The sequence below is a fragment of the Macadamia integrifolia genome, unplaced genomic scaffold, assembly GCF_013358625.1.
Source record: "Macadamia integrifolia cultivar HAES 741 unplaced genomic scaffold, SCU_Mint_v3 scaffold170, whole genome shotgun sequence".
Classification (NCBI taxonomy): Eukaryota; Viridiplantae; Streptophyta; class Magnoliopsida; order Proteales; family Proteaceae; genus Macadamia; species Macadamia integrifolia.
The window spans coordinates 122,760-145,669 of record NW_024868316.1 but is presented as its reverse complement, the minus strand read 5'-3'; the positions used below and the strand labels follow the sequence as shown (position 1 = coordinate 145,669).

The window sequence follows — 22,910 nt, the reverse complement described above, 5'->3', positions numbered from 1 at the left end:
CAATTCAGTTCCTTATTGGGTTGGCTCAACGTCTTCTCATCGATCGATCATCAAATTGTTATTGGTTCATTTTGGTTTTTCACCCACATACATTGCCAGAAAATGTAATGTGATAATGTCGACAAAGGTTTGATTCGATTTTTTCTGATTATATTCTATCTATCCAATTGGTTTGGGCTAAAAATTGACACCCATATAATGGGTTAAAGAACACACCCTCATGGTGTACCCTACACCCACACACATGGGGAAGTAGGTCAAGGCATGGACATCTTTTCACAATCTGATTCCATTTCCTGATATGTGTGGGTGTAATGCCACATTTCCTCTATTGCTAGCAATGTTGAAGAGGAACTACATCCTCTCCAGCTATTGAGACATCCAATGAGCATCCTAACAATTGGGAAGACCTAGGGTGCCCCCATGTGTTGGGGATCTTAGGGTGCATGCGCAGGTCCTCTCAGTCGTTGGATGTCATGTTGGCTTTCCAACAGATTCTATCAAGTGCGCATCCTAACCATTGGGAGGACCTGGGGGTGCATCCATGTGTTGGGGACCTTAGAGTGTAGGGGTGTCAATCAGTCGGGTAGGCCCGATCTTAGTCAAGCCTAGCCAGGCGGGCCTATGTCCTTGGACCATGACCTACTTATTTAAGGAATGAGTTGGTGTCATGTCAGGCTTGATCAAGTTTCAAGCTTTAATCGGGCTATAATCAACCCTTAAACAAGATAACATACCAATAAAACCTTAAACGAGCCTTAAACAGCCTTTACTTTTCTTAGATTTAAGATACTTTAATTTATTTTGTTAAGTTATCAACTACTTTGAAAAGACATTACACTTAATTATAGTTAATGATTGATAAAAATATCAATATATACCTTATTTTATCCCAAAAAAATCAAAATACCTCTATATACAGTCGGGCTAAACGTGTCAGTCCGAGTTGGGCTTGTAAAAGGGCGGGCCAGTTGGGAGGCCCATCGGGCTTACCCTTGCACTGTGTACTACCTATTTATAAATGGACCGAGTTTAGGCCCGACATGTTTATTAATCGGGCCAATCCAAGTCCGGCTCGATCGGGCCTGCCAGTGTGGACTTGGAATTGACATCCCCTATTGGGATGCATACCCAGGTCCTCCCAGCCGTTGGATGTCATGGTAGCTTTCCAATGAATTCTCTCAAGTGCTCATCCTCACAGTTGGGAAGACCTGGTTGTACACCCATGTGTTGGGGACCTCGAGGTGCATGCCCAGGTCCTTCTAGCCATTGGATATCATGTTGGCTTTCCAATGGATTCTCTCAAATGCACAATCTAACAGTTGGGAGGACCTGGGGGTGCACCCATGTGTTGGGGACCTCGGGGTGCATGCCCAAGTCCTCCCAATCGTTGGATGTCATACTAGCTTTCCAATGAACTCTCTCAAGTGTGTATAGTGCGCATGTGACAACTAGGGGTGCGATGCGCACTAGAAGCATTGGGAGACTCCCAAAGTGCTGGAGAGAGAAGGTGATTTGTTTGGATTTTTCTTTTCCCATTTTTCTATATTTGAGAGATTGGAGCTCTGTCCCAATGTTCCATATTTCCCATTGTAGTAAAAATTACCATGTTCTGTAACGGGCAGTTTCTTATCTAATTAGACATGATCTGGTGTTCAAGTTTAAGTTGGATTTCATATTTTCATCTTAAAATCAGAAAAAATTTCTGAACTTGCAATCTGCAATTATTTAAAAAACACCAGCATTGAAGACACAACCAGAAGGACAAAATTTATACTCTCTCCAGAAATAACCCATATCTTTTGTGTTTTTTAGTGGAAAGAAATAACCCAAAAGGATAACAAGGTAGCTAAGCTTCGTCTTCCTAGCACACAAATTTTATATGTGAAGGACGAAATGACCCTTTCCAGAAACAACCCTTCTCTGCTCTAAGCCTCTAATTAAGACCACTTTCGCAATTGCTTGAGAATTGAAAGAACAGAATAGAAGAAAAATGGCTGCCCCTGCCTTGCAAGTGCATTTCGCCTCTCTATCCTTCAAACTCAGAGAAACCTCTGTAGCTCAATCATCGAATTACCAAAAACCTATATCGTTTCCCTCCTTGAAGAAATCCATTTCACTTTCTCGCGCCATAAATCCGTCGGAATCGGCACCCTCGACGTCTGCACTTGAAAAGCCTGAAATCGAGCTCGAATTCATAGGAGTAAGACCTTGCTGTTGATCTCAATTCTTTCCTTCGTTGGTTTCTGGTTCTTGAAGTTTCAGAACTAAACAACCTTCGATTGACTCTATGTTTTTGTTTAAATTTGGGTAGCCAAAACCAGGGTCGGATGGATCGTATCCAGTAGAGAGGGCTTCGGCGATCAGTGGAGAGAAGTTGCTGAGGAATATCATGCTGGATAACAAGATAGAGCTCTACGCTACCTATGTAAGTGAAAGTGATTTGAAATGCATTAACCAAAGAATCCTCTGTTGGAGGGTTTTGAAATGCATCAACTGAACCAGTAGGACATTTTAGAACTAATTTCATGAGACTACTCTCTATGGACTGCATCTTCAATGTTCTATAAATGAGTTTTCTAATCATCAACAGGGGAAAGTGATGAACTGTGGAGGTGGTGGAAGCTGTGGAACCTGCATTGTAGAGGTTTGATTTAAAATGTTCCACTTTCCCTTTACAGAGTATCATCTATTTAAAACCATTCTCATCTGAGATATCAATTGGATTTCAATTACATCAACCATGTGGATATTCTAAAATCTTCCAAATTTTCTTCAACAGAGAATAGAGAGCTTTTGTGGGTTTTGATTCTAAAATTGCTGGAGTGAGCTCAATTTATCCAAAACCAGGCCATTTATATGATCATCTTGTAATACAGAAAAAATTCACTTCGAGCTAATTAGATTCTTCATTTACTGAATTGAAAATGTTCATTGTTTGGTGAAAGTTATGTTCTGTTCAATTTATTAAACTTACTAGCTCTACCTATTTTCATTTCCTTAATTAGGGACCAAATCACACCTAAGTCTAGAAAGTTTAAGCCCTGGTTGAGCTTTTTGTTTTAATGCTCTTAAATGGTTACAACTTCCAGGGGTCCTTTGCATACTAATTTTACTTGTGCAGGTTATTGACGGCGAGGATTTGTTGAACGAAAGAACAAACACTGAACTCCGTTACTTAAAGAAGGCACGTTTAACTACCGAAATGCAAAATAGTTCTACATTCTTACACCTACCATGGAATCTCTACAGACTGAAATATCTGGATCTATTCAACAATCGATATTTCTTGTTATATGCTCCATAATGATTTCCTTATGTTTGATTTTTATCCATTTTGGACTTTGCTCTGAATCTACAGAAACCCCAGTCTTGGAGACTTGCTTGTCAAACTATTGTTGGGAACAAGGAGAATTCTGGAAAGGTATGCTGTAATCTTTTGTTCTCTCTTTTGGTAGCCATGCTGGAACAATTGTTCATCTTACCTTATATGCATTGTTCATCATGACCCATGCTTATAAAAATTTATGGCCAATTCCTTCTTCAGAGTTTTGTCTATTATAGTATTTTTATTGTTCTCTTGCCCCTCCTTTTAACCTTTCTTATAAGTTGAATAATTTGGATCCATCTGCCTACCTTCTTTTGCCTTGAAAATTTCTTTCCTTTCCTTGTCAGTTCTAACTATCAATACAATGTTGCACATCTTTACCCAGTGCCACACAATATGTGGGGATTGGATTTTGTGCATTGACGCAAATTTAACTCCTCTGTTACAAATCTTGGAAGTTCTCCTTAGTCAACTCGCACAGCAATAACGTTGATGCTGTTTGAGAAAGTTAAACATCTCTCAGGCCCTCGGGCTATTTGTTTGTTCCTTGCTACTCTTGTTTCTATGATTCAAAGAACTCTGCAAGACTTTTTTTTCTAATGCTACATAGGTAATGAATTTCTTAGCCATGTGCTCACCATGTACATAGCAATGCACAATGAGAAAAGCGCCCTTAGCTTGTATCATCTGGGATTCTGTTGGTAATATTATGATCAAAGTCTACAACAATGAAGCTACTCATCTTGCTCAGTGATTTTGTATATATCATAGAGACATCTGGTCTTCTATCTGACTGTTCAGATCAAAGAATTAAAAAAAGGAACCAGATCTGGATCGCTCTTCTCAATTCTGATTCAAATCCAATTCAAATCAACCAGAGACAAGAAAATGGGATTAGGAGGGGAGGGTATAGATTTCTTTAGTCTCAGATTTTTGGACTTGTAGATCTAGCTACAAGAGGTATGTTCCTTTCATTTTTTGCAGGCGATACTGGCCAAGAAATGAGATCTATGCATATTGTTACCAATTCCATTTACCATTTTTATAATGGAGCTCTGTGACCATTGATTCCAATTTGAATCAGCCAATTCCACTGATGTGATTCCGATATTTGGAACCTTGATTTAGTTGTATTAAGAACGAAACAAAAGCAAACTTGGGAAATGACTCTCCGAAATCCTCATTCCCATCTATCAAGCAATGCAAGAAAAAGTAGAAGGACAAGTAGTTGAAAGATTAGAATACCTTATCAATAATTTAAAAAATGACTTAACTATCATAAACTCACAAACTCATTTTAGTTTTATACATATGAAAAGTCAGATTTTGGAACCTCTTATTTTCTTAGCTGTACTAACAAAGTCTATTTGTGACTGATGCAGGTTGTCATCCAGAGATTGCCCCAGTGGAAGAAATGATCGTAAACAAAGAGATTGGTCATGAAAGAAAAAGATGCACAACAAATGAGTGGAGCATAGAATGAGTCCAAGAGAGAATCCAGCCAATGGTTTTCAAAATTTTAAGCTTAGTAGCTCCATTAGAAAGATGATCAGATACATGCACATTCTGTATATTATAGATATTATACGATTAAAATTAAAATGCCCATGATTTAAAACCAGGGCATCTACTCATAAAGAGGTCTGGGTTGCCTCAATCTGTGTTTGACCATAATTGGTTCAGGTTTCACATGCAGGAGTATTTCAGTCCTTGTCACCCTCAAGGCCTCAATCCACAACCCCACCCCTCCCAAAAAAAAAAAAATCGTATCTCAGTTTAGAGAATATTGCAACCTTCTCACCCTTCAAGTTTCAGGCCATTATGCAGCACAGCCTATCTGTGAGTGGCCTTTTTTTTTTTTTTTAGATAGCTGTCATTGTACCACAGACTTACATAGTACTAGTGAATGACATGATTTTATTCTCATTGAAAGAAAAGAAATGGTGTACTAAAAGAGCATCAACTATGATTACAATAAGATTTTCCCTAAAATAAAGTGTCGGTTCAAAAAACAGTCAAAAGATTTGAAAATGGTTCAAAAAACAGTCAAAAGAAGTTTTACCTTAAAATTAAGTCGACCTCCCAAATTTGACATGTAGTTATAAACGGCCTAAAACCATACGCACCATTGTGCTAGGGTATTGTGATTTGGATCAGCTCCCCGTGTAAGGAGAGTTAACCTCCCGCACATAGGATCTCACCGCCTGGGGGTACCTAAACCACAAGTCAATTTTTAATGCACCATTGACTCATGGTTTGATACCCCTTGAATTGCGAGATCCCATGTGGAGAGGTCACCATGCTAGGGAGAAGATCCAAACTCCATTCAATTCCACCAAAAGGAACACCAAAATATCCAAAGTCCTCAGATTCAATTATATATTGCTCCTGTTTTTTAAGAAAATATTTCAACCTAACCTTTATACAAAAAACTAGGCCAGCAAAAATATCAAAAAATCTCATTGGAGTCCGTATTCTATGATCTTCCAGATTTGGAGTAGATTCAGGGAGTGCAGGCAACACAAAGATTGATGATAAAGGCCATTAAGGACATTTGATGTCCTCATCGACACAAATTTCATTTTTCTCAAAACAATTAACTGAGAGGAAATTGATTATTAAACGAATTTAGAATTATACAAGGTCATATCATCAAATCAAGTGGAACATTTTAGCTCCACACAATGTGGGCGAAAACAATACATTGGATCGTGGTCAGATGTTATCTTACAGGGAGAGAATTGTCTTGTAGTGCTTCTTTGCTCCTCCATTGATTCAGAAACTTCATACAGGCACACGTCTAGACCTGTACCTATCGAAGAACTGCATGGACAAAAACAGTGGAATCTCAGTATAAATATGGTACAGAATGATGACCATTAAATTACCACAATGTCAGGCCATTTCCACAAAGCATACTGAGGAAAAAAATGCAGAATAAATAGAAAAGTCATGGCCCAAGTGTTGGAAGGATCATTCATATCTATCCTACCATCTTCGCTCATCCAAATCTTGCATCATGAACTGAAAGGTCCAAGAAAGAATTCATTCAAGGGTTTTTTTTTTTTGGCTCAAGTCATGCAATGGGAAACGTTAAAAAACTTCCGTAATACAAACAGAAGAATAATCAATGAAGCCTCAGTGACAACACCCAACACAGATTTCATTTTATTAACACTTCTCAAATTGTGGGAACCCTCACCGAAGTTACAAATGGCTGTTGGAACACCCAACCAAGAATTGGTATCCTTTGAACAAAAACTGCCAGTGTAGGCCAGAAACCACTGCAAAGCAAAAGATATCAGCAACTAAATTACATGTGAATGGGTTACAGAGCAAGTAAAGAATCAAAGAGGGAGAAGAGGGGAGCAAAGTAGACCTGAAAAGTACGATGAACCCATATGCTTCAAACATCATGCCTAGGATAGGCCACCCAACAAGGATGAAGAAGAAGCCAGAACCAAATGAGATTGTACCCTGCCCAATCATAAAAAAGAGTACAATGTAAGCAACATGAGAGGAAATATAGAGAGTGAGAGACAGAGAAGGTATTGCACCTTGTAGTTCTGGCGTTTCATGAAGAACTGCATGGTGGACTTCAGTCCAATAGTTAACATCAACCCTGACAAGAAGAGTATCTGATCAAGAATCACACGCAAATGAACCAATGTTAAGGAAGCATCATATGAAAAATAATCAGGAAACAGAACAGGCATCATGAGCTTTAAGAAAAAAAGAGAGAGAAAGTAGGACTGAAACACTTACATTACCCATGGCAAGAAATCCCTTGTCAAAGAAGAAAATAATTCCCAGAAATGAGAAAAATATGCCAAACCCTGTCAATCCTAGCCCGATCTCTGTTTCATTTGAAGAATATGATTCATAGAGTATGAGAATATTGCATAGTAAAAAATAACAGAACTAGATGACAAACAATTTAGAAAACCGGTAAGTGGCTAATGCACATGAAATATTTGTAAATGGGAAATTTAAAGCTGATATGGTATTCCTGAAAAATAGAAGATAACCTGTTATGGAAGAACATATCCCAAAACTTTCCTCCTTAAAAAGTCAGGAGTAGCAGAAGTTGCACTTTCTAAATACTTTTTCAGACCTCCAACATGTTGTAACCTAGCAGTCACTGACAGGGGTTTGAATCAATGAGTCTAATTCCAATCCCTTAAAACTGTCCCGAAAGCCGACTCAGCAAACCCTGTAGTACCTATCCCTTTTCGCACACAGGTGTATGGACACTCAGCCTCTCATAGGCACTTCCAAGTGTGCACACCCATTCCACATTCCACGCACTTCAATGCATACAATGCAAACAATGAACACACCCACAACACAAGGATTTTTCGAGGTTCAGCAATAAGCATACATCCCCAGAGTAGTATAAAGGCTTCGTCCCTACTCAATATGTTACTTTTAACTGCACCTATACCTAGTTTATTCAATCCACAGCTGAGATTGCAGACACAGTGCCAGTACAATTTGCAGCACCCACTGCAAGGAAGCACCCACTCCTGATGCTTAGCACCCAATACAAAATATAGACAATTTGGGGCTTATAATCAATACCCTACAATCAAGCTCTACCTAGCATGTATACATCCATAGCTACAGCTGATGGAGGGCCTTAGGGAAGAAGGGAAGAACCAGAGTAGAGGGGAGGGGGGAAGGAAGGGAATCACACACTTACACATTGCACAAATCAAACTAATTCTCATTCAATAATAAAATCATTCTAACATGTCCATCGGTTACAGCCAATATATAGAAAAGTAAAGACAAGGAATTAGAAACTCTACTGGAATAGTAACTAGCCTAAACTAGGAAACAACCATAAAAGGAAACCAATGCAAGGAAAGAAAACAACCTCCTAATAATTTCCAACCCTTGTTGGACCAAAAACTTGGGTTGGATCAAAAACTTGGGTTGGACCGGTTCTTCTTGGCTCTTGGCTTCCAAAGCCGGTCATACTAGTCCAACCAGATAAGTGCAGTTGTATTAGCATCAACTCTCATCCCCTCAAAAGAACTCGATTCCGTTGAGTTAGGAAAAGGGCCGAGGAGACCGTCTGAAGGAATACGCCGAATCAGGAATGATCCCACCATCTTCTTGAGCTTAATTTCAGGGAGATTTTTGACTGGATGAAACTTCATAGTCTTGTTGGCATGCTTGAAAGCATAGGTGTTGGCATAACCACAATGCTGTACTTTTTTGTCAAACAACCAAGGTCGACCAAGAAGGATATGGCACACTTTCAGAGGGAGGATGTCACATTGGACTGTATCCTTAAATCCACCAATAGAGTATGTGACCAAACACTTATCTGTGATCTTGAGATTAGTGTTGTTTACCCAAGCAACCTTGTTGGGATTTGAATGTGGCTCTGTCTTCAATCCTAGCTTACGAACAACGTCTTCAGAGACAGCATTAGTGCAACTACTTCCATCAATGACCAAGATTAACAACTGGTCATTGCACTTCACATGAATCTGGAAAATACTAATGCGCCAATCTTCATTGTTAATGACTTTCTGAGTGGTCAATAGATGACGAATGACATAAAAATGATGTGGGTCCTCATCACTGAGAGTGGCATTGACTTCATTTGACGCACACTCTTCTCTTAAATCAATTATGTCAGAATCAAGTTGCTCTTCGGGAATGTATGGTATAGGAGAATCCTTATCAATAAAAGTAACCAAACGGCTGGGATATTGAGCACTGATATGTCCAAACGCATTGCACGAGTAGCACCAAACTGTAAACTTTGTTGCATCAGAAGGTTTATTTGAACCACACAGAGGGGGTGAATATGGACGAGTAGGCCGTGAAGATGACATTTCAAAAGCATATCGAGGTGGAGAATATAGCCGACTAGGTCATGAAGAAACTAAAGATGTAGCACTAGCTTGTGATCTACTGATTGATTTTTCCTGAGGAGATGACTGTGGATGAATAAAACTAGGACCCCTAGGAAAAGTATCTGTAAATGGCCTCCGATTGTATAGGCGTTTCAGGCTTTCCTCAACCTAATATGCTACTTGCACGACATCTTCTATTGTAGACAGTCGACCAGATGCAAGGGCTGCACTAAGTTAAGGGTGCAAACCATTACGAAACTATGCCACCAATACTTCTTCATCCCACTCAAATCAGAACAAGTGGCCAAATAATAAAATCTAGCAACATATTCTTCAATGGTCAAATTCTCTTGTTTCAACTGTGCAAACCTGAGATGCATGCGTTGCTTGTAATCAGGAGGCAAGAATATCCGGTTCATGACTTCGTGCATTTCTAATGTAGAAGTAGGTTACGCTAGGTAAACAACTTCTAATATGTTAAGCTCAAACCAATTCAAATCTGACTATACAAATTAGTCCCAATAGAAATCAAAAAAGGTCCAGAGACAAAGGAATCAGAACCAAAGTTTAATATGACCAAACTTATTCATTGATAAGCACTTGCAGCAACAAGAGCTAATCCAAAAAACAAACCGACAGCAGCAGACAAAACCCAGGGTGGAGCTGGTTTCGGCCAAAATAGAGGGAGGGTTTGTAACTGAGATCTGGTTGAATATCAGAGGGTAAATACCTAGTCGATTGTTCCCATTAGAATGGTCCCTAACTCCTCCAAAGGATTTCCAGAAATACTGAGCAGAGGTTGAGAGAACAGGGTTGCTCTTGTTCTGCAACTCAGGAATGCTACTCCTGCAATCCTTCACTTCTAGGACAAAACCGATAGCTGAACTAGGCTGTTCTTGTTTTGCAACTCAGGAATGCTGTCGTACCTTTAATCGGTGCTTCAAAATACTCTCAGGTCTCTCTCTCTCTCTCACAAGCACAAATAAAGAAGAAAAAAAAAAATAAAACAGATTGAGGGTTGAGAAAGGTGAAAGAGAATAATGGAATGGGCATCTCACCCATTAGGTTTTGGGTATCACACTCCTCAAGGATTTAGGCATCTCACCTCTCAATAACAGTCTTTGATCCAAAGGGTATTCACTCAATAAATTCATTAATCAAGTCTCCCCCAATTAAAATCAGTTAGCCTCTTAAAGAGGCACAACAACTCCTTCATAATAGAAGGTTACAAAAATAAGAAACTAACAAGAAAAGGAAAGTAAGTAACTAGGAAACTAACAACTAAAACATTACTAAACTAATTACTTTTCTAACAAAAGATTCTAAACACCAAAAAGGCAACAAATTCTTGAAGAAATAATGTGCTGGTTAGTGTTCACGTGAACAGTAACTTCTTTATTTTCCTCCAGTTGTATCTTTATATTAAGGCAATATAGCACCAGACTGAAATCAGTAGATATTCTCTTGAAGATTCTAACAATTGCTGCTGCTGAGCTGGCCAAAAGGACCCAAAAAGAAAACCAAATCTGGGCTTAATCAAGGTTGCGCTTGGTTTGATGGGGCTAACAGCCCCTTCCTTGTGCAAGTCTGATCTACATCAATTTCAGCCCAAGTAGTGACTATACCAATGCCTCAGGTTCAGTTCTATTGTTGTTGCTTGACCGATCAGACTCGGGCCGTGCCTTTCAATTTAGCCTCTGCAAATAGGATCTTCAAGCCTTAGTCAACCCGTACCATCTGTAGAATATCTCTAAGTTGTGGATTCAGTCAAGGCACAGTTCTGGATTGTTATCTCCATAAAAATTAAAGACATCCAATTTTGCTATTCGTTCCGCTCCATCATCATATCGACCAATTCCATATGGTGGTGGAGGTGGTGGTGGTGGTGTATGATGTGGTCGTAGTGATAGTGGTGGCAGTGGTAATGACAGATCCTGTGGGGTGGTGTTAGAAGAATCCCCAGGTTGAATGGGACTCTTTCCTCTATCTGTAGCCACCAATCGATCAACAGAAATTTGCATAGATTCCACCACTGTCTTAAGGAAAATGAAAATGGTAGTGAGGGCATCAATTTTCGCATCAGTTTCTCCTTTATAAGAGTTCAGTTGTTGGATAACTTCACTATTGGCTACCACGGTGATGATAAACAAAGAATACTACAAATAATGGCAAAGTAGTAAATAAATGAAGATTTAAAGAGGAATGGCAGAATGGTAATTAACATGAAATTCCTAAGTGGATGGCAGTAACGTAATATCTGAAAATCACACAATATAAGGGTATACTTGGATGTGACTAAAACAATAGGACAGAAAAGGATAATGGAGGAAGGGAGGGGTACTTTAGGAAATAAAGAGAGAATTAAAGAAAGGAAACAAAAAGGAGGGATCGTGGGGGTGGGTGTTACCAACAAAGGAGACTTTCTACTCCTTGGAGATGGAAACCAAGGAGGTGGTTCTGCTTTACTGCTCTGTCGAACCAAGGGAAGCGAGGCCAAGAACTGTGGTGCGAAGGGGTTTTTCAGTGAAGTTGCTGCGAACGAAAACTGAAAAAGTGACCAAGGGCTTCCACGACTGGCAGTGGTGTTTCGACCCAGCAATGGAGTTGCGACAAACCAGGTATCTTAGTTTCTTCTTTTTCCTTCTCTGAACTTCTGTTTCTATCTTCTCTCTTCTCGTCTTCTTCTTCTTTTTTTCCTTCTGGTTTTATCGTCTCTCTCTGCTGCTTTGTTCCTTTTTCTTTTTCTTTTTTTTGCTGTTGTCAGAACACTAGAGAGGGGTTTCGACTGAGAGGAAGTCGGTGGAGGTTCTGGAGGCTTCTCTGACTGCTCTCTCTTCTTCTCTTCTTCTTCTTTTCCTTTTATGTTGCTCTTGCAGAACCCTAAAGAGGAGGGGGTTCAATTGAGATTTTAGGAGAGAAAACGGGTCAGTGGGTTGATGCGGTAGAAGGTTCAATCTTTTTTTTTTTTTTTTTTAAATGGTTGCTCTTTGTCTTGGCAGAAACCAGAACTAAGAAGGGGAAGAAGATAGGGAAGGAAAAGACACTGAAGGAAAGGATCCTTTGGCTCTAATACCAAGTTGATGGAGGGTCTTAGGGAAGAAAGGAAGAACCAGAGTAGAAGGGGGGAAGGAAGGGAATCACACACTACACATTGCACAAATCAAACTAATTCTCATTCAATAATAAAATCATTCTAACATGTCCATCAATTACAGCCAATATATAGAAAAGTAAAGACATGGAATTAGAAACTCTACTGGAATAGTAACTAGCCTAAACTAGGAAACAACCATAAAAGGAAACCAATGCAAGGAAAGAAATCCTAACTCTTACATTCAAATCTAGAAAATAAAAGACACGAATAAAAGACAAAATAACCTACTAATTATTTCCAACCCTTGTTGGACCAAAATCCTAGGCTAGACCGGCTCTTCTTGGCTCTTGGCTTCCAAAGCTGGTCATACTAGTCCAACCAGATAAGTGCAGTTGTACCCGCATCAACAACTAGCATGCATTCATTACCACAGACAACATGTATAAATAAATTTAAAGTTAAAGAGTTAGGGAATCTCACAACGGGATGTCTGTGATGATCTGGGAACCTCAACTAACCACTGAAATCTCCAACTTGACCTCTCAACGTGAACTTGGTTCTTCAAGTGTTCATTGACAAACTCAATCCTCACATAGTCACACCTTCTCTCCCCATTTCTTCTTGCTCTTCAAAGCATCAACTAACCCTCAATCTCTCTTTTCTCTTCTCTCATTGGTTTGAAATCAATGTTCCATTAATGGAACTCAACAACCTCTTCTATGGCTCTTCAATGGAGTAAACAACACACTCTTGAAACATTAAAGCTCACACAAAGGCCATTAATGGAAGGGAGAGCTTCTCTCTCAAAACGCATGGTCTTCCTCTGACTAAACTTCTATTTTTTGCAACTTGAATGGACCAAAATGGCCTTATGGTTTGCAAGTTATGACCTCTTGAAGTTGGGGCAACCAGAAAGCCTCATTTGGAATCTTTTTACAGGCGGTGTGGCATACGCTAGCGGTGCGGAAATGGCTGCGAAAATCGTGACCGCAGATCTTGGATCTTCTGGTGCAATTAATCCTAGCCTTAGGATTCTGTCAACAGATATTAAATAAGGGTCGTGGATATAGAATATGCTGACATATAGCCTGATGCAAACGGTCAGTGCCTGCATCAGCACCCCTTTCGTTGTCTAAATCTCATTGGTTGCTCTAGCGGAATTTAAAGAGGCTTGTTGGTTGCTATTTCAAAAAGCTGAAACGCATCTCAACCGTTGGATTTGTTTCTTGTTACCAAAATCAACCCAACGTATTTGGATTGGAATCTTCGACTCAGATAGATGCATGCGCCTCAGCTATACGATCGACACCTTATGACGAGGCTAATCCTCAGTTGTCCGATCATAGTCATTTACCTTATCCTTATTACACAGATTCCCTTCTCTTTCATATTTTTAATGTTAAACACCCCCACTACCAGAAATTCCAATATTTGCATAAAAGCTCCTCACTTCAAATATAAAAATCCAAAATTTCCACCCAACACGAAGAGCTTTTGGGATTTTTTGGATTTGGATCCTTTGACGAGTTTTACGGAATCGTACATAACTTTTTCATATGACTTCAGATCGAGACAAAACAAAAAGCGTTGGAATGACTCGATGCTCTAAAAACTTTCTAGAAGACCCGATCGTTAGATTCAGCCATGCAAAAAAACCATAATGCCCCTGAACCTTTCGGATGCCGCAACTTCCTCATATGAAATCAAAACGAGATGAAACTAAGTGCGTTGAAAAGAATAGATTTTTATCGCATTGTTACATGGAGGACTCTTTTCCCAGAAAAATCATCTTCATTGCCGAAATTGCCCCTAATTGCCATATAAGTCAGTTTTTTTACTATGGATGCTATAACTTCTTCATACAGTATCAAAACTAGACGAAATCAGGTGCATTGGAAAGGATAAATTACACTCTTAACTTTTTCATGAAGAAACCATCTTCCAAAAAATTCATTTACAATGACGAAAATTCCCCGAAGCGTAAATAGGCCAAATTTGCCAACTTTGATCCAATATCCCGCACCACGTATCATGGATGAATCAATCCGATCCATACGCATCACATAACACTGTCATCTCATCGGAGAGATCGAATACTGCCACGTCACCACTTCCGGCCACGTCATCACCGCCATGTGGTCGAAGTTGCCAACAAGGACAACCAAAAAACAACACACCCAAATAGAGAAGTACTAACATCTTTTTGACCACCTCAATAAATCTGTACTCCTATTTTTATATGTCAAGTGTTTTTCCATTTCCATTTCAAAATGCTACAAATTTACTGTTTTTATTAAAAAAAAAAAACACTACAATCATTTAAAGATGAAGAAAGAAAATGTCTAAGATACATTTTTCAAACACTTTTGTCCCCCTAATAACATTATTACTTGAAATGGTTCAAATCATCTATCACTAGTATGCAAAACGCACACAGATAGGCTTAACACTACAAGTAGTCAGACTTTAAGTAAGTCATATTAGACTTGGCCGATAACATCAATTCTGCGGTTCGTATCGGCTCATGGCTGAAGTCACAACCATTAGAACTGACTCAATTCCATTGAATGCAATGGTCAGCCAAATTCACAGAGAATTTGCTGGGTTCGGTATAGTGGGAAGTAAGAAATTTGTTTTATTTCAGTCTGAGATTTTGTTCATTTTGTAGCATGTCAATTTCCTACAGGTGTAGGTGCTCATGAATGTACCATCTTTTTTAATAAGTGTTTCAATTTTGTACCAACAATAAATATATAAAGATTAAAGAACCACAAACTTAGTTCAACTCCATCCTCTTCCAGCCATGCACTTCAAATCTCTTTCTTAAATGTTAACACCAATCTTCAATCATGATGCTCAATGAACTACTTCAGATAGGAATGGTGTTAGCCATCCTGCTGTTCACCACCTTCTAAACCAATTGAGTATCTTCATCTTTAAAAATTATATAACAGTTGCAGATCAGGCTAATTGATTGTCTACAAAATGTTTAAAAATATTCTTCACATTGTTTGATTAGATGACAAAGTTAAAAACAGATCAAGCATGTCACATAAAAACACTTCGAAAGTACTGTTACTAGAGTTCCCACATGTAATCATATCAGAAAGAGAAAACCAGAACTACAACCTAGGAGAAGAGAGGATAAGAAGAAGAATTAAGGGAGAAAGAGTAGACCTCCATAACTATTACTACATATAATGAAAGAATTACAAAACCGCAAGCAATAGAAGATTCTTCTGCCCTTTGCAGTAACAGTATACTAAGTAGACTAAAAGACTAACACAACTAAAAGTCTAAGAACTAAAACAGAGACAGAATACCAGTACCGCAGGGTTCTGACAATAATATCCCTGCAGCACACCATACAAAACTTAACCCTCAAGATGGACCATATAAATCACCCATGCCCAGCTTAGAACAACCCTTCCGGAGGGTAGGACTAAACAAAGGCTTGGTAAACATATCACCGCACTAATATGCTAAAGAGACAAAAAAAATATCAATCCACTTCCTCATTACTGCACTACTCACAAAGTGACAGTCAAGTTCAAAGTGTTTAGCCATTTCATAAAATATCGGGTTACTAGCTATCACAAAACATCTTAATTGGTTCAGAAACGAGAAACCTCAACTCTTGAAGTAATGATTTCAACCACATCAACTCAGCTGCAATATGAGCCATAGCTCTATACTCTCCTTAGCACTAGATATAGCCACAGTCATTTGCTTCTTGCTTCTCCAGTGACAAAATTGCCACCAATGAACGTACAATAACCTATGGTAGACCTTTCATCACCGTCAGCACTAGTCTACTATGCATCAGAATATCCAACCAAATCAATATGTTGATGAGACCAATAAATAAACCCCTTTCCTAGAACCCCCTTAAGATACCTTGAGATTCAACATGCTACCTCTCAGTGAGTCTTCTTAGAAAATTTTTTTCTTTTTCTTCTTTTATTTATTTATTTTGTGTGTGTATGTGTGTGTGTGTGTGTGAATTAATTTTATAAATTGACTTATAACTCCAATAGCAAAGGATAGTCAGGTCTAGTAACAATAAGGTAAATGAGTTTCTCCATTTATCTCTTGTACTGGTGGTGCTTATTGTCAAACTCCTCAACATCACTTGTCCCAAACTTCTGATGTGGATTCATAGGAGTATCAACTAGTTTAGAAGCAAGCATCCACTTTCACATAACAGGTCTGACACATATTTTCTCTGTGATGGACTAATCCCTTTCTTACTTCAAAGCACTTCAATACCAAGGAAATATCTAAGCACCCAAGTCTATCATCTGAAAATGTTGCTATGGATAAGATTTCACTTTTGTGATCTCAGATGCATCGTCCCCAAAACTGATAATATCATCAACATACACCACCAATACAACCACTTTAGAATTCCAGCAATGAACAAATACAAAGTGATTAGAATAACACTGTGAGAATCCGCACCAAGTAAAAATCAAACTAAACTATCAAACCAGGCTCTAGGTATTTTTTTAAACCATAAATTGCCTTGTGTAAATAACAAATTCTATAAGCATTCTCCCTCTGAGCAACATACCCTGAAGGTTGCTACATATACACCTCCTCATGTACGTCTCCATATAGGAAAGCATTCTTGATATCCAACTGATAGAGCAACCGCAGAGAAAGTTTTAAAACGATACATATCATAGGTCTAAGTATAACCCTTTGCAACCAAACAGACCTTAATCCGTTCAATCGAGCCATCAGGATTATACTTAATGGTTGAACACCCAGTGACACAGCACAAGATCCTTATCTGGACATAAATCCACTAAGGTCCATGTCTGACAAAAAATTAAAGCATTCTTTTCCATTTCCATAGCCACTTTCCACCCAATATGAGGTAAAGCCTCATAATGAGTTTTGGGAACAGAATGCACAGATAACGAGAAAGCAAAGTTATGGAAGATGAGATATAAATACAATTTTCTATTAGGTAAGTAATCATGGACTTCTAAGTGCAAGAATGTGCTTTTGCGAAGAGCAACTTTTAAAATAGCAGGAGACGAGCTTCAGCTGGAGGATCAAATCATGTGGTGGGCTGGAAGAAAAAAAAAGAACTGAAGTAGGTTGTGTTATCTTCTTACGCCACTGATAAACTTGCAATGGCGGAAACAAGATAGTGGTTAGAGCATCATTAAAAGGCACAAGAGAGGGAATAGGAAGTGCGCAAACAACATCTGTGTCATGGGAAGAGCTAGTTGCAAGAGGTGAATAATATGCAATATTTTCAAGAATATAGCACTGGCACTAGCAAACTGCCATTGAGTAAGAGGATTATAACACTTGTACCATTTTTAAGTTCTAGAGCAACCAAGAAAAACACACTTGGCAACCCGGGTAGACAACTTATCAACCTGAGATTGGAAATTATGAACAAAGCAAACACATCCAAAAACCCGAGGCAACAAGGAAAATAAGGGAGATGTTGGAAACGAACAGAAAAAGGCGAACAGTTATCTAGTACAGAAGAGGGCATGCGGTTAATCAAATAACAAGTTGTGAAAACAGCATCACACCAAAAATGTTAAATGTTTGGGAACATGCACACGAATTATGGTAGACCAAACAGACTCCGTTAAAAGTCTGTTTTTTTGGTTCAGCAACCCCATTTTGTTGGGGTGTATAAGAACAACTTGTTTAATGGATCAAACCATGAGGGGAACAGAAAACAGATATCTCACATTGAGTGTATTCAAGTGCAATCTAATAGCAGAAAATCCAGAAGAAGGTATCGCCAACCCTTTGTAGATAGATATCAATTCCTGTAGATAAATAACTCTATGGAAAGCCAGCTGCAAGTAATAGTCTTCATGTAGATAGCATCCCAGAAGAAGAAACTAGTATTTTGTTTATCTAAACTAAATCTTCATTATACAAAAAATTGCAGCAAAAGGTGGCTGCAAACCACAAGAGAGAAATATAAATAGCATCTCTTAGAACAGAGTAAACTAAGATTGCAAGCACTGTTTAAGGATGCTTTGATACCAAGTAATAATACCAGAAAGAGAAAATCAGAACTAAAAACCTAGCAGAAGAGAGAAGAAGAAGAAATTATAGAGAAAGAGCAGACTGCCACAAGAAAGTAACGGTTGACTACATGCGGCGGTCCCTTGCTATTACTAGGGACAACGTAAGGAATTACAATACCGGAAAGACTAGAAGACACTTCTGTCCTTGCGCTAACAGTTTACTAACTAGACCTTTGTTGTTAAATTCACGAATTATTCGGCTGAATAGAATTTTTCCAAATTATATGAAAATTTCTGACTGAATCCAAATAAAAAATAAAAAACAGTAAAAATCGCGATTTTTTCTAATTTGATTTTAAAAAGCGAATAAACTGGGCCGAACCGAATTTAAACCGAATTATTCGGTTCACTTAAAAACACTTTAAAATTAAAAAAAATAAAAACAAAAAAACAAAAAACAAAAAAAAACAAAAAACCCACTCGACCGAATCACCGAAATAGGGTTTTTTTCACTTTTCTCATCTTCTTTCTCCCCCGCCTCTGTTTTCCCATCTTCTTTCATCCCCAATTTGACTCTTGAGTCTCTTGAATCTTGACTCTTGACTCTTGACTCTTGAATCTTCTCTGCTGCTGGCTGCAGGCTTGCAGGCACACGAAGTCACGAACACAGTTACACAGGTATGTGTTCTTCTTAACCCTTTTTTTTTTTTGAGTGTTTTGTTCAAGCTTTGACTCTGAAATTCTGAATCCTTCATTCCTTATTGTTAGAAGTTAGAACCAGCCTGTGGTTTGGGCAAGAGGGCATACTGGTTTGGTTGGTGGTTCAGCCCACCCAAATACTCGCTCCTCGCCGTGAATTTCTTTTCTCGAGTCTCTACGATTTAGGGTTTCTTGTTCTTCGTCTCCGGTCTAGGCCTTCTCGCATCGCGAAACCCTAACACTCGCTTCAGGTATGGCCTCATGACTTCCATAGAATATTGAATAATTATTTTTGTTGTTTGCATATTCTTCTTTTAGTACCTGAACTTCAATGCCTTGTTCATGGTGTCAGTAGAGTAGTGCCATATTTGTTGCTAGAGCTAACCTTTGAGTTTATGGTGCCAGTAGTTTTCCTTTGTTGGTGATCTAGAAGGGAAGTAGAATATGTTTTCAATCTCTCCAGTGATATCGGTCATCATGAGACGTTTTTCCCCTTCATAAAAACTTGACTGTACCGACACCACACTGTTGCTTAACATTCTGACTGGATCTTACATCTTAAAACCCTTTCTGGCCTTGGTTTCTACTTTTGATGCTTTAATTTCTTGTACCAAAGCTGACTTTTTCCCAGTGACTGCCTCTGCTGATGCTTCTAATAAAAAAATGTATGGGTCGATCTTCTCTCATGTTGTTGCTTTAATTGTGAAAAATTAGTGCATCTGTATGCAAGTCCGATGGGTCATGTGAACTCAAACAAAAAGGATAGTGAAAAACTTTCGTGGTCAATTTATTTATTTGTTTTATTGTGGTTGTAATCTTGCTTTAACTGTTTTGGGGCCTAATCTATTTCATTAGTAGAAATTAGGTATACTTGAAAATGATATCCGAATTTTTTGCCCGACTTTTATTTTTGTAATCAAATGATTCCTGAATCCGAATCCAATTTTTATTTTGTCCACTTTTTTTACCGAACCCTTAAATTAACCAACCGAATTATTCCGAATTATTCTCCACCCAAATAATTCCCGGATCCAAATTTGCTAACTATGAACTAGACTAAAAGACTAACACAATTAAAAGTCTAAAGAACTATAACAGGGACAGCATACCAATACAGGGTTCTGACAATAATACCCATGCGCCCTGCGGTACACCATACAAACACCACGAATTGATATATTTCAAACCACCAAAAGAGGCATCATATTTTCTTCCTTGATTTTTTTTTTTTTTTTAAATCGTTCACAGTCTACAACTTTCTACTTTTCTATGTCAATCCATGAAGCAAACATCACAAAATAATAGGAATATATGACAGCACCAAACCCCTCAAAGGCAAAGAAACCACCCCAAAAACTGGGACTAGGGAGGACATATAATGACTTGAATAGTTACCTAATCTTTTGCTTACATTTTGAATAATCTTCCCCCCTTTTTTTTTTCTCTTTGTGAATTTTGATTTGAAAAATGAGTCAAAGGACACTTTTTCCCCATCATAATGGTGTTTTCAGTACAATTTTGTACTGCTTGGAGAAGTAAATCAGAAGTTACTGCCCCACTGGGTCCATCATTGAATCCATGTTTTGTCTCCATCCCAATACAGATCACCATCTTTTACAGATTAGACTCATCCCACCTCCCTGTTTCTTGAACATGACCACTGAAACACATCATCCTTTCCTATCAATTGAATCTTTAGCCCATATTATCCAATCAATAATACTTCCCCATATTGGTTGCATCGAAGATTTAGTATCATGCTCTTGCTTCAATTATTGTGCAACAGAAACTCGATCCACTTTAGTTTTTTATCAAAACTATGCAGGATATCTCTTAATAATACTTATCCCTACAGACTTAAACCAAGAAGAGTAAAACCAATCACACATGAAAAAATTTTGGTTGAATCTCACATTGATGCCAAAGTAATGCAGGACAATTAAAGTTGTAACCTGAAATTGAAGTTAGATAACGATATAAGTAACAACTGCCGACCTAGAGGGTCAAGTTTTGAGAAAAAATAAATCTGATCTACATAACGAGAAATGGCATTTCCAGCCTTAGGGAGCTGGAAAGGAATCATTTAAGCCATTATGGAGAAAACTATGGTATCTATTCAGGCTGCAGCAATTTGGAGCTTTTAGAGTAAGAGAACATAGTTACAATGGCCAAGAAGGAAGTCATTTTTAGGCTTCAGTTAATCAAGAGTTCAGGGACTGCAATGCAACTACCACCGCAGTATAAAAATTGGATAGGTTTAATCACGGTCATTGGGGCCTCCTAAAGGAATCTACTAAATACATCAAGTTGTGCCAAAGGATCAAGATAAGATCCTGGAGGTATCTTATTTCTTTACAGCCCTAGATAAGATGAATAATCCAGTGGTTTCCTATTTCTTATTTCTTTACAGCCCTAGATAGGGGCACTTAATAGGTTAGTCCCTGTTTTATATACAATAATAAAATCAATACTTGTTTGAATGTATGTCCTCTTGTGACTTCATTGAGAATCACCAGCACCTGTGCACATGGTGTTGATAGTAAGGTTGCTATTAACAGCTAAGAATCTGAACAATTATCCTGTCTCAGTTGTCCATGAATAAAATCAACAAGATTCAAAATGTAAGCTCTTCCAGATTTAGAACCACAACCACAAAATTGCAGGGTGCATGTTGACATGTTTCCTTCTTATTTAATTCATTTATTTATTTACTTTGGACTCATTATATGTCCGTACAGTAGCAAAAGAAATTAAGTCTGTGGGATCATTGTTCTCCAGGAAAATTTCCACCCACAATTTTTTTTGCAGAAAACTATAGTAAGACCTGCAACTAATTTCTAAAGTGGACCAATTCAAAAGGAGTCATGCAGACAGATTAAGATACATCTAGGGCAATGTTCATTTCTCTAAAATGAATATTACAGTTCATGAAACAACTTAACTAATTAAATGCACAGTTGCACACTAACGCAAAATGTGAAATCTACCAAATTCAGTTTTCAACAGAAACGACTCCAATATTTTGCTACGGAACCTGAAGAGTAAAGTGAGAAAGCATTCAGCACTTACTTTTCCGGTCGTTCATCTCGAATGACACCATCTTGCCGATCTAAAGACGATGCTTGGAAATCTCCAAACCAGAATCCTCCCAACTACAGCAAAAACGAAATGGTTTAAGTACTTTTTTTTTTTGAAAAAGAAAAAAAGTTAAGAGTTCATGTTGTCCAAATTTAACGAAATTATCCAAACCGCTTATCTTTTCCAACTAGTGCAGTTCTAGGGTTACAACAGCGTAAACATAAACTTAAGAGAAGATCTGGAAATCACATTCTGGAAATCTGTAAGGCTATACTCGATCAGAGAAGAATCAACCAACCTAAAGAACCTGCAACGCCGAAGAGAAACAAATTGGAATAGAATCAAATGAAAACAAAAAAAAAAACAACAAAACGAATCATCGTTTCTTCACTGAAGCTAATGAAATTTTCAATAGATTAGAGAAAAAAAAAATCGATCAATATTACTTGAAAGAATATGATTCAACTAAAAATCTGAGTATGAGAAACCCGATTCAATCTCATTTCTCTGTAATTTCTAACTCCATAGCATTTTGAATTAGAGCGAGACGGGCGAGAGAGAACAGAGGAGTGAGTACCTGTCGATGATTCAGATACGGTTCGGGCAATCCGGTGAATCTGATTTAAAAAAAAAAATATGACGTCATGAGATCGGACCCAGCACTTGAACCCAGGTTCTTTAACCCACTTGGATAACTGAACCGTACCTGTGGATAGAGTGTGATGAAAGTCCGATCAGCTCGAACCTGTCCTAACCTGTACTGAGCCTGAAGAGGCCTGAACTTAGATTTAAGCTCATAGGACGGGCTAAGATTGAGAATTACAGGC

General features: G+C 38.3%; 2 protein-coding genes across 5 annotated transcripts; one reads left to right on the top strand and one right to left on the bottom strand.

Annotated features, from left to right (window-relative positions):
* Window positions 1-1,805: 1,805 nt before the first annotated feature.
* LOC122064639 (photosynthetic NDH subunit of subcomplex B 3, chloroplastic) lies at window positions 1,806-4,985 on the top strand. The gene is made up of 6 exons (XM_042628395.1): window positions 1,806-2,203; window positions 2,315-2,428; window positions 2,594-2,647; window positions 3,125-3,187; window positions 3,362-3,424; window positions 4,711-4,985. Exons 1-6 carry the CDS (start codon window positions 1,994-1,996, stop codon window positions 4,744-4,746), a joined length of 540 nt encoding a protein of 179 aa, XP_042484329.1. The 5' UTR covers window positions 1,806-1,993; the 3' UTR covers window positions 4,747-4,985.
* Window positions 4,986-5,929: 944 nt separating this feature from the next.
* Window positions 5,930-22,698, bottom strand: LOC122064644 (vesicle transport protein GOT1-like). Of its 4 annotated transcripts, none has more exons than XM_042628402.1 (8): window positions 22,661-22,698; window positions 22,382-22,390; window positions 22,075-22,157; window positions 7,094-7,185; window positions 6,886-6,966; window positions 6,708-6,805; window positions 6,531-6,612; window positions 5,930-6,151 (listed from the first exon to the last, which is right to left on the bottom strand). In XM_042628402.1, exons 3-8 carry the CDS (start codon window positions 22,103-22,105, stop codon window positions 6,113-6,115), a joined length of 423 nt encoding a protein of 140 aa, XP_042484336.1. In that variant the 5' UTR covers window positions 22,106-22,157; window positions 22,382-22,390; window positions 22,661-22,698; the 3' UTR covers window positions 5,930-6,112. The 4 variants fall into 4 exon arrangements, with proteins under 4 accessions (XP_042484336.1, XP_042484335.1, XP_042484334.1 ...); XM_042628401.1 differs by having other exon boundaries at window positions 22,333-22,390; window positions 22,661-22,681; XM_042628400.1 differs by having other exon boundaries at window positions 22,333-22,390; window positions 22,530-22,666.
* Window positions 22,699-22,910: the final 212 nt, after the last annotated feature.

What these genes read in the sequence shown, in the direction of transcription:
- LOC122064639 (XM_042628395.1), top strand. Translation starts at nt 1,994, where the DNA reads ATGGCTGCCCCTGCCTTGCAAGTGCATTTCGCCTCTCTATCCTTCAAA. An exon ending in TAGAGCTCTACGCTACCTAT is followed by an intron (nt 2,429 to 2,593) that starts GTAAGTGAAAGT and finishes AATCATCAACAG; the next exon opens with GGGAAAGTGATGAACTGTGG. An exon ending in GTGGAACCTGCATTGTAGAG is followed by an intron (nt 2,648 to 3,124) that starts GTTTGATTTAAA and finishes TTACTTGTGCAG; the next exon opens with GTTATTGACGGCGAGGATTT.
- LOC122064644 (XM_042628402.1), bottom strand. Translation starts at nt 22,105, where the DNA reads ATGGTGTCATTCGAGATGAACGACCGGAAAA. An exon ending in CGAGATGAACGACCGGAAAA is followed by an intron (nt 7,186 to 22,074) that starts GTAAGTGCTGAA and finishes CAAATGAAACAG; the next exon opens with AGATCGGGCTAGGATTGACA. An exon ending in TGAAACGCCAGAACTACAAG is followed by an intron (nt 6,806 to 6,885) that starts GTGCAATACCTT and finishes ATGATTGGGCAG; the next exon opens with GGTACAATCTCATTTGGTTC.